We start from the raw sequence: 12154 nt of genomic DNA on the forward strand, positions 1-12154 counted from the left end.
CGGAACTCACACGTGTCATACAACCTGCCTTGCCTACCCTACAAGGTTCCATCCCAAAAAGGTGCCGGAACTCCGTTCTGAGCGTTCTATGAGGAAAAAAAGCCCTGGTTGTTCTCATCTCCCTCTTCTTGCTTTGTCCTGGGATACATTTCTGTGTTCCTGGTGTTTACTAAATAAACATTAAACAATATTATGCTAGCTATACTGAGGGCATGTGTTTACTGTATTTATTATTAATCTATTTTTTAAAACCACATATTTCCCTTGCAGAGGGACCTGAATGTGGAACAGAAAAAAAAATCAAACTATAAAAACAATATATAAAATTTAAAAATCAAGGATAAGTTAAAAATCAGGGTATAATTAGTTAAACGTTAATGAAAAGGCCAGAGTAGGGCCTTCAGGGCATTAGCCAACCCCACAACTGCATGATCCTGTCTGAACCCCAAACAAGGATGCAGAGCTATATTTTAATTCCTACCCTCTCCTCTGGGGGGCCCAGAATGTTCCCCAGAATGGGGGCAATGGAGAGAAGTCTCTCTTCTTAGGCTCTAGCAGTCAAAATTCTTTGGCTGGTGGAGTCTAGAACACAGGTGTCAAACTCACCATGTCACATGATGTGTCGCAACGTATCATGACTTCTTTTATATTGCCGGAGCTGGGGTGGGCACAGCCTCTGCATGATGCAGCTGGCATACGGGCCGGCCATTTGACACCCCTGGTCTAGAACAGGCATGTCAAACTGCCAGCCCACGGGCTGGATGTGTCACAGTGAAACCTCACCCACCCCATTGCCAGCAATGGGGAAAAAGTCGCGATACATCGCATGACATCACATGACGTCGCGAGTTTGACATGCCTGGTCTAGAACATTCTTTTCCTGCCTGACTGGGTGGAATAGACTGATGTAATGGGATTGCTTTCTATGATCTAGATATGAGGATTGAAGCATGGAAACATGCTGGGTAAACTAACTAAGCAATTGCCCACAGTAATTTTCCAACATCCAGGAGAGTGAGGTTGCTTCCTGTTCTGAGCAATGATTCCATATTTCATGTTAAGATTCAGCATTATTAAAGAAGATAATGGGTAGCAAACCTACTAGGATTTAAGAAGGAAGTCTTAGAATGCCCCTTTTTGTTAGGAATACTGACTGGGAACTCTTTAGAAAAAATGATTGAAAACATTGACTGGAGTTGTAAATTTCAATACAGCAATCTTTTTTTAAAGTCTGTCCACATCAAGCCCTTGCAGCTTGAAGTAACTCCAGCTCAAGTAATTACTGCAATGTTGAGAGCTGTAAAACATAGTTGATGCGAATGGGAATTCCATAGAGATGCTAGACAAACACCTCCAGTTGCCTTTTCAAGGATATCAGCCAACCCAAATGATTGCAAAGACCAACACCAGGCTGAAATATAAACTGTGCCTGTGAACTGATGGTTTTTGAGCTAGTACTTTTCATCATCGGCGTCTATTTTGACATGTTTAAGATTGAGAGTGACATTTTGGATGGCTGTGGCTATCTTTTTCGAATCCACCATATCTCTTCTATAAACTGGTTGTAATAGGAGATAAAGGGACTACGTGAGCTGAATGTACTCCTGATTGCCTGTTTTTCCCCTACAGAGAAAGAAAGAATTCCTTTGCTTGCTTTGTTTCATAAAGCTAGCCCTTTCTGGCACTTTTATTCCCCGCCAAAAATGAGAGCGGTCTGCAGTTATGTTACTGTTTCTACAGTAACCTTTGAAGCAGAGTCTCGCAGATCAGATTTAAAGAGAAGAAAAAACATTTCATTCTATTGCCAGCTTCTTTTAAAACACTCAAGGAGTTGCCAGGAATATAATGCCAAGGTACATATGTAGCTGCCGTCTGTCACTAAAATTGGAAGCTCTAGATGGTGACCCAGCACATGTCACTCGCCAAGTGGCAAATGACATGATCAGAGGCTGGAATCTGCTCAATTTCTCTTGGTCACCTTAGGCTTGGGTAGACATTTACTCCCTTCCAGTTGCTGGGTCCTGTCCCCCATGGCCCAGCCTGTGCTTTCTGGGGCACTGGAGAGGTCTTGCACAATAACAGGAAGCTATGGTGATTACTTCCAAAGAAGTGCTAGCCTGGATTGAAAAAACCCTCTTGCAGGAATACTAGTCCAGTGTGGAAAGTCAATTAGATAGGAAAAGAGATTCAGACTCCTACACTGGCTCTATCTCCAAATGAATTCTTCCGTAGTTTTCTGCTGCTTCTAAAATCAAAGATACAACCAAGGGCATTGCTTGGTTCTTGTTCTTGTTCTTGTTCTTGTTCTTGTTCTTGTTCTTGTTCTTGTTCTTCTTGTTCTTCTTGTTCTTGTTCTTGTTCTTGTTCTTCTTCTTCTTCTTCTTCTTCTTCTTCTTCTTCTTCTTCTTCTTCTTCTTCTTCTTCTTCTTCTTCTTCTTCTTCTTCTTCTTCTTTCTCCTCCTCCTCCTCCTCCTCCTCCTCCTCCTCCTCCTCCTCCCCCCTATATTGCTTGGCCTACCCAAACTCTTGGGTATTGCCAAATGCAGACACTGACTGCTAGCCCTTACTATGGTATTGCAGAATTGGGCAAGGATGTTCTCACTCTTTACTGATCACTTCATCTCATGTCCTTTCTCTGCTGCTTTGACCTGTCAGATGGGCTATTTTGGATTAAGGATCTAGTAGTTTGCCTTCAGAAGTAGCCTGCCTGACCGGTAACAAATTTATTTGTTTATATCTTTCTTATCCCACCTTATTTTTACAAATAACTCATATCTAATACTCCTTTCTCTTCCAATTTTTCCCACAATGAACAACTTTGTGAAGTGGGTTGGGGGTTGAGAGAAAATGACTTGCCCAAGGTCATCCAGTTGGCTTTCATAGCTTAAGCAGGACTAGAACTCACAGTCCCCTGGTTTCTAGATTGATGCCTTAACCCCTATCTGAATATTTATAGATAGGTTTTGTTTTTCACTGTACTTCCAATTGTCTTATACAGAAAAACACTGAATCATGTAAACCCTTACCTGAAACAAGGCTAGTGGGGAGAGGGAAGGATTGTAGATGGAAGTAACAGAGCAGAAAGGTAATCTTTAAGTACACTTTTTAAAACTATTTAATCATTCTGATATGCTGCTTTTTTTCAATTTTGCTTTTTGCCTGGATAGCAGAATTTTACAAGTGGGGAAAAAACCACCCCATATTCTGCTGTGAAAGTAAGCACATTCTACTTTTTAAAATTAAAGGCCTGAAGCTGTATTCTCTCCACACAGTCATAAAAACAAGCAATGTCAGGATTAACCCAATGCAAATGAAAGAAGGGCAAGAGTTTTCAGTGTTAAGCTCCATTCATGACTGGCCAGTTTGTCACCAATTGCTCTTGTTTTGTTCAAAGCAGAAATCCAATACTTGCCAAGACAGGGCTTCTGTGGGTGGAGACAGATTTAGCCTGTAGAAATGTCCTTTGTCTGACACAGAATTCATTTCCTGCAAACTATTGCGACATTTCAACAAATTGAAACTAGCAGTTCTGTAGGGACGAGAGTTGTACAGGTAGGTACAAATGTTTTCAAATGTTGGATTTAAAAGAAAAAGTAAACTGAAATCAACAATACATTTTCACTAAAACTTTCTCTTTTCTCTCTGTTGCTATTGGCGTACATTTCTATAAATAGGGAATCAGATCTAACTCAGTATTTTGTGTTCTGTACTTAGAGCTGTAGTTCTATGCTGGGAAATGAAACACAGCAACAGCTGCAAAATTCTTCCAAATTAGACTCCACCCTAGTGTTCATCTGGACCAAAGAATTAGTGTTGTATATTTGACTCCCTGACTTCTCAATTGCAGTTACTTGGTGACTTAGTTCTCAGTATGATCAGGCTGTAAAATATTTTATATACATTTGGATTAACAAAATAAAATATGCATCACCTTCCTTGCAGCTAGGGATCATTGCTAAAGATTGTTTTGCATGTTTGCATTTAAATTTATAAGAGCCCTGATGGCGCATAAGAGGCATGGTGGCGCTGTGGTTAGAATGCAGTAAGGTAAAGGTAAAGGTTCCCCCGTACATGCGTGCTAGTCGTTTCTGACTCTAGGGGCCGGTGCTCATCTCCGTTTCAAAGCTGAAGAGCCAGCGCTTGTCCGAGGACGTCTCCATGGTCATGTGGCCGGCTTCCCACCATAGTGGTCCCTATTTTTCTACTTGCATTTTTACGTGCTTTTGAACTGCTAGGTTGGCAGAAGCTGGGACGAGTAACAGGCGCTCACTCTGTTACGCGGCACTCGGGATTCAACTGCCGACCTTCTGATCAACAAGCTCAGCGTCCTAACCCACTGAGCCACCGTGTCCCTGTCTAGAATGCAGTATTGCAGGCTAATTCTGCCGACTGCCAGGATGGAAACTAATCAAGGAGAAAAGCAACCTAGAAGTAAGAAGAAATTTCCTGACAGGGAGAACAATTAGTCAGTGGAACAACCTGCCTTCCAAAGTTATGAATGCTCCAACATTGGAAGTTTTTAAGAAGAGATTGGACAGCCATTTGTCTGAAATAGTATAGGGTCTCCTGCCTGAGCCGGATGTTGGACTAGGTGACCTCCAAGGTCTCGTCCAACCCTGTTATTTTGTTCTTATTTCCACTAAGCTGGAAAATTGAGGTACAGGTACTCCTTGACTTACAACAGTTTCTTTAGTGACTGTTCAAAATTACAATGGCCTTGAAAAAAGTGACTTAGGAGCATTTTTTTTACCCTTGTAACCATTGCAGTTTCCTTGTGGTCATGTGATCAAAATTCAGATACTTGGCAACTGACTCATATTTAGGAGGGTTGCAAGGTCACGTGATCCCCTTTTGCGACCTTTTGACAAGCAAAGTCAATGGGGAAGCCAGATTCACCTAACAACCGTGTTACTAACTTAATAGCTGCAGTGATTAAATGTGGCAAGAAAGGTTGCAAAAAGCTCACCTAACAAAAAGTCTCACTTGAAGTTGTAAGTCAAGAACTCTTAATTTCGTTATGTTGGTGATTGCATCATTATGTTTTTTTAATAATATTTTGTTAATTTTTAAATTTTACATTTAAGTATTTTTTTAATACTTGATTGCATCATTATGAATTAGGAATATTTAAGGAAGGACTAACCTTCCTTAAATATGTATCTGTCTACAAATTCATATTATGAATTCTAAACTGATTTCAACTGGACAATCCTAGTCACTTCTTTCCTGCATTAGCTAACCAATAATTCTTTAATCAATTTGCAGGAATGTTGACTGCCAAGGTGGCTTCATTTTTGGGTGGTAGAAATACAGGATACAACTTGTGCCTTTCAGATAGGCACAGCAAGTCTTCCTTTTTTGTCTTCATGTCTGGCAGGCATAGCCTTAAAATTAAATATTATTCTCCTTTTTGAGTTTCTACAAATTGTTTCTTTCTAAGCAGCATTTTTCTATGGCACAGCACTTCCCTAAGGACAAGCTCAGCTCTGTGACTTTAATTAAAAATTAAGAGTCGTTCCAATAAATAAATAAATAATTGATGATTACCTTTGGGCTGGCTTGGCTTCTACCAGAAATTGACAAAGCCATAATCATCCCGGGAAACCAACTAGCAGTCAGAAGACATGATGAAAACTCCATAATTGCCATGGACATGGACAGACTTATGCATAGTTTCAATCGGGAAACTGTGAGTATCCTAGACCAAGCCAAATACAAAAAATACTAGGTAATTCCTGGCAGTGAGACAAATCAGCCATCAACAGGCACATATAGATAAACAACATTTGCATACCATTCAAAAGAGATAATCAAAAAGCTAAAAAGGAAACAAAACATCTCACCAGCAATCAACACCCTGATAAGCAGAGATTAACACCAAGATCAACCCCACCACTAGACCTAAAACAATACTCCAATCAAGGAGTTACTAATTCAAACAACCAAACAGGAAACAACAATCTAATCAAGGAATCACCAAATACTTCCACCAACAGATAGAGCAAGCCATGTGTATACAAACAGAGAGCAAATCCCACTCCCTTCTAGCACTGATGAAGTTACCTAGTTGGGTAATGAAACATCTGCAAGAAAACAACCAAATTCAGAAAGCACTAAAGACCCCACCAGGCCATAATCAGTTACTCTGAAGGCTTTTGCCTCCTAAGTCTCTAGCACACTCCTATGACTGAAAAATCAGTCTTTCTGATGTTGGGAAATGTAGTTTCATATACTGTACATGTAGATGTAGACCTAAGTACATTTTTCTTTGCAATTTTTTGTTGTAATTTTTGTCAGGGAGGCCAAGAAGGTTAAATAGTTAATGTGTCCTCCCCTCCCCCCCCCACATACCGTTTATCCTCGTTTGCAATTGTCCATGTCCTCATTTGCCTGTTCAGATATCTGGCAACCCTACCTTCAGATGTACTAATGGTGTAGATTTCCAAATTCCCAGGTGGTCATGCCATTGCCATAGTGACTAGGAATCCAGGAGCTTGTACTGTAGTACCCACACAGGTGATGGACATTTAGTCAGAGAAGACTGAGGCAGATAATAATATTGAGTTCATCCCTCGCATTTGGTCTATGCATTGTTTAAACTGTATGAGGGATTCCGGGCATGCAAATGGAAATGTAATTACTCTTGCCACTTCTGCTTTGAACCTGTCTTAACCGCTGTTCAAGCTATTGTGAATATTGAGTTCAGTATTTGTGACTTCTCAGACAGGATCTGCTGGCAAGGCAATTATTAAGTTGAAGGTTCAGAGGAAAATGCTGACATGGGGTCTCAGAAATCTTAGATGAGCAAAGAACCTGCTGACTGAAAAAGTTGGTAGGAGTAGGCCCAAGGGAAGATGAGGGATAATCTCACTCAAGATCTCAAGAAATACGGGATGAATAGATATATTTTATCAGCAAAAGCAGAGAAGGAAAACAATATTCTTGACAGATTGAGATCTAAGTTGAAGGATGCCCAAGAATGTGTATCAAAGAATGTATTGGATTAAAAAAGCATAGGGTTCTCTCTCTCTCTCTCTCTCTCTCTCTCTCTCTCTCTCTCTCTCTCTCTCTCTCTCTCTCTCTGTGTGTGTGTGTGTGTGTGTGTGTCTGTGTGTGTGTGTGTGTTTGTGTGTGTGTGTTTTATGGTGTGTGGGCTGGTTGGAAGAAACAGAGAACTAAGGAATTTCAGAGTGAAGCTTTGAGAGTTATTTATTTAATAATTTTATACTGACTTTATTACTTTATAAGTAACTCAAGCAGCAAACATACATAATACTTCTTCATCTTTCTCTTCCCCCCCCCCTCACAACAACCCTGTGAAGTGAGTTGGGCTGAGAGAGTGAATGAATGGCCCAATGTCACTCAGCTGGCTTTCATTGCTAAAACAGAACCAGAATTCCCAGTCTCCTGGTTTCTAGGCCAGCAACTGAAACACTACACCAACCTGGCTCTTAAATACTTTAAAGAGTAGCTCCACAGAAAGCACATTGCAGCAGCCATTCATGATATAATAAGAGTGACTTAAAAAGTTCTCTTAAACCAAGCTCCCTACTATTTACTATGAAATTGGTTTCCTATATCAGGTCCAACCCTGCTTACCTTTTTCAAAATCTGCTTGATTCTACTCCCTGCTTATTGTGTAGTGGGTTTTGGGATGCAGGAAAGACGCCAGGCCAATGAGTACAGCATAGGGGTTCTTTATTGGTAGAAACTATACTGGGGAAATAGGGGTTACCTGTACCTTTATATACCTGGCCAGGTACGCCCTCAGCCAATCAGTTTAAACCTTAGTTTCCCGCCGAAAGCTAACCAGCCGCAGCAGTTTTGGTACAGCGCCACCTGGTGGTATTGGCTATGCTGCGGCTTACTGTATCTCTTAAACCCCCATACATAACAAGAGTGACTTAAAAAGTTCTCTTAAACCAAGCTCCCTACTATTTACTATGAAATTGATTTCCTATATCAGGTCCAACCCTGTTTACCTTTTTCAAAATCTCCTCGATTCTACTCCCTGCTGAAGTTTGAAGGTAACTATCAGTCCATGAATTGTTGGCCCAGTACTTATAATGGGTGGAAATGGATTCTTTGCTATGGTGGCCCTCTGGATTCTAGGAATCCGATAATAGGTGAGGATTAAGGGGCCTTCCCAAGCTATGAGAAAGTACTCTCATTCAGCCCTGGTTTCCTATTGGATCTCCATTTTGTTGATTTTTTTTTTTGGTAGCCTATCATCAAGCTTAGTGAATGATGAATAATGACTGCTCGCTTAGAGTTAAAAAGAGGGATAAAGTAGAGTTAGGAGTCACCGGTATATTGATGGCACCCACTCCAGTGTTCCAGATACCTTTACTGAAACATTGTACAGCAGAAGTGTCAAACATGTAACCCACAACACACCCAGGTGTGGCCCAGATCAGATTAAAGTGCAACTGGGTGATATTTAGGAAAATAAAATAAAAATAGAACAAAATAGCAATAGTATTACATTTTGAAGCTCAGTAAGAATAAATATAATGACCAGTCACCCAAACTCCAGGATTGTGACTCAGGAAATTTCCTATATAAACTTGCTTCCTAAGCTAAATTGCGGAAGAAAGGTTAGGGTTAAGGAGATATGAGTTACTAGATATCCAAGCAGGCAAAGGAGCTCATGGATAATTGGAAAGAAGCAGTTCACATTAAATTGAGCATTGTATTACTCAAACTCACACTAATTGTGACCTCTCTGTACTTTTGTCCCAGATGATTGGCAGGCAGACAGCCCTGCACGGTTAGGTGATCTGCTCCAGAATAGAGTTTCCAGTGCCTGAAGGATTAACCCTCTCCAAAACAGCTGGAGTGAATTCCTCGTCTTTCTTTTTTTTTAAAAAAAAAGCTTATATATCCTCCCTCCAAGAGAGGTTGAATTTCTTTCTTTCTTCTCTCCAAAAAAAAGTTGAATTGATACTGTGGAGTTTCAGTCTGCTTCAGGTCTAGGATCATTACTAACTTTATAAAGTTGTAAAGTTTTTGCAATTATTCATAATTAAAGTGTAAATAAGTGTAGAATACAATAAAAAAGTGGGGGATAAATGAAAGAGAGGGGGTGATTCAAATGATTTTTGTATACAAGTAGTCCTTGACTTACAACTACAGTAGGAACCAGAGAATTCATCGTTAAGCATTGTGGTTGTTACGTGAGGCAACATGTGATCACACTCGATTTCACAAAGCTTTTGGCTGTAGTTGTTAATCAAATCACCACTGATGAAGTCAGACATCACATGACCGAGATTTGCGCCTTTCCCTGCCAGCTTCCCCAATAACTTGCTTGTCAAAATCGGCTGGGAAGATCACAAAGGCTGACACTATGATGGTCATAAGTGAGAGGACCAGTCATCATTTGTTCAGTGGCATCATAACTTTTTTTAAAAAATGCTAAATGAATGTTTGTAAGTTGAGGATTGACTGTAATGCTTTTCTTTCTTTTCTTTTTTAAAAATATTCTTGTTTTGTAGCCCACACATTTTAACTTGGTTTGGGAAAAGCCACCTAAAATATTTTTTTCTTTCTATACATGGGATATCAGAAATCAGAATGGACATTTCTGGGCGGTGACAAGCGGGGCTAGGAAGTAAAGGGGAAGTCTGCACAATAATTTAACGGTCGGCTGGGAAGAAGCTCAGAGTGCGAACTGCGTGTGTAAATACGGGAACACACATAGATGCATACATACTGTAAAAATTCATTTAACATGTATAAATATTGAAAACAAATAGTTAATTTGTAATGATAAATGTAATAATGTTTTTAATGTATTGGTTATATCTAGCCTATCCAGTTGTTGTTTTGATGTATTAATATAACAATAGATGATGATGATGATGATACATTTCTCCTGTCTTTTCTTAGATATATAACTCAAGGCAGCCAACTTACCTAATATTCCTCCTATTTTCCCCACAACAACAATCCTGTGAGGTGGGCTGGGCTGAGAGAGAGGGACTGACTCAAGATCACCCATTTGGCTTTCATTTCATTTAACCCTTGAAAGAGGTCTAGAACTCACTGTTTTCTATTTCTCAGCCAGCACCTGACTTGTTACTCCAAACTGGAATATATAAACAAATATACCTGGCTAGTTTTATAAGTCAAAATACAACATACAGGATCGTTATGTGGGGTTTAGTGGTCCCTGTTTCTATCTGAATTTGACAGCCCTGCTATCCAGTAGTTCCTAATATAATATTCTGATAGGATGGACAACAATCACTTCAGAACAGGGCCTCAGGCTCTGTTAAAACTCTTTAATGGAGTTTTTCCCCTCTAAAAAATGTTTGAAGATGACATGGTATTAAGTTGAACTTTCCTTCCCTAAGCTGAACTATATGTGTTTTTTTAAACTCTCAAGGGATTGCCAGGATGAAACAGAATTCTAGCTAGTACAAAAGCCAGGACATAGGAAAGTCCCATAATATCACCACAGAGATGGATCCAAAATATTTCTAGGTAGAAATTCCTGATCATTACTCAGAGTTTGCCTCTGTTAACAACAGAGCCTAGCTGGGCACTCTGTGCTGCAGGCGGCCAAGGTCTTGTGGCAAAGTCTGATAAAAATGACAATATGCTGTTTCAGCAAAAGCTTTCTTTACTTGCAACCTTGCCTCCCACTCCAAGGTGGGGCAAGAATGACACTGTTCTTACTTTTCCCATCGTTCTTCCTTGTCTCCTGCCTTTCCAAAATAATTCTACTTTCTGTTCTTTGACCTATATCTTTAAGCAGGTTGGCGGTTACCATGACCATGAGGAGTTTGTTCTCGAATCCCAGCCATTATGTTGAAACTTTTCAAGTTTTCCTCAAGAAGTCAACCGAGCATCAGTGCATGCTGGACTTCATCAATAAGAAGCTGCCCCAGTTAATATCCAGGTAAAACAAAAAGGCAGATATGTTCTTAGAAATGTTTGATAGATGCTTTCATACATGAGATCATTGGGAAAAGACTAGATAATCGCAGAGTAAAATTGTTCCCGTTTCAGGTTTTTGTTGGTTTTAATGTTTCAATTGGCTGAGTTTTATATTAAAATATGAATTTTATACATCTTTTAATTTTGGGTTAGAAGCTGCCCAGAATTATTTGAAAGATGGGTGGCTATATGAACATTTTAAATAAATATTAAAAAAGTGTGAGTGAGCATTTTAATGTATTTAGTTGTGTGAAACTCCACTTTTCATTCCACTTCTCTCGATCCACTTCTTTTCCTTTTTTAAACAAAAACTAGTGTTTATATTTGTTAATTTATTTGCTTGTATCCTGCCTTTATTATTTTTACACATAACTCAAGGTGGCAAATATACCTAATACATCTTTCTCCTCTTATTCCTATATTCTCTTTGAAATAGAACTTTATTCAAACTTCTCTTTAAAATAGAGTTTGCCCATCAAAAGACAGACTTTATTGTTTCTATATCTGCAAACAGAACTTAAATACATACATTCACGTGTAATATACAACTTCTATCGTTATTCGGAGTTGATAACACTGTAGCTATTAATCAATCGGCTTTACCTTCAACAAAAGTCTGTTTGGTGTTGCCATAAATGTTCTTATTCTTTCCTTTGCATGTTTTAAAACAAGTCATATTGTTGTCCCCAACATGGGACAAACAAACAAGCAAACAAACAAATAAGTATATCCTGCTTTCCCCCAAATGTTCTGAATAGAATATCTAATATCTATATCACCTATAAAGCCCTACATGGCCTGGGTCCGGGTTATTTGAGGGAACACCTGCTGCCGGCATCAAACGCCCTTCGCCCAGTGCGCTCTCACAGGGAGGGTCTGCTCAGGGTTCCGCCGGTGAGAGATTGCCGGCGGGTGACACCCAGGGATAGGGCCTTCTCGGTGGGAGCGCCGGCCCTCTGGAACCAGCTGCCGGTGGAGCTGAGAACTGCCCCCGACCTCCGATCATTCCGCCGGGGCCTGAAGACCTGGCTCTTTGAGCTCTCGGGCCCAGGCTGAGGAGAAATTTTAATTGGGGTTTTTAAGTCTACAGGGTTAATTTAATATTTTTTAATTCGGTTTTTAACTTTTGTATGTGGGTTTTTTAATTTCCTGTAAACCGCCCTGAGTCCTCAGGGAAAGGGCAGTATATAAATCTAACTAAATAAATAAA

The 12154-nt window shown here is 39.8% G+C and overlaps 1 protein-coding gene across 1 annotated transcript in view; it reads left to right on the forward strand.

The window, feature by feature from the left end:
* The first annotated feature begins 3538 nt into the window (after positions 1-3538).
* HNMT (histamine N-methyltransferase) overlaps positions 3539-12154 on the forward strand; it is a 28397-nt gene continuing 19781 nt past the window's right edge. Inside the window, exons 1-2 of the mRNA XM_083353408.1 lie at positions 3539-3552; positions 10763-10906. Coding sequence (XP_083209534.1) covers positions 10776-10906 — 131 coding nt within the window. The 5' untranslated portion in view covers positions 3539-3552; positions 10763-10775. The remainder of the gene's footprint in view (positions 3553-10762; positions 10907-12154) is intronic.

This window comes from Vipera ursinii, assembly GCF_947247035.1.
Source record: "Vipera ursinii genome assembly, chromosome: 1".
NCBI lineage: Eukaryota > Metazoa > Chordata > Lepidosauria > Squamata > Viperidae > Vipera > Vipera ursinii.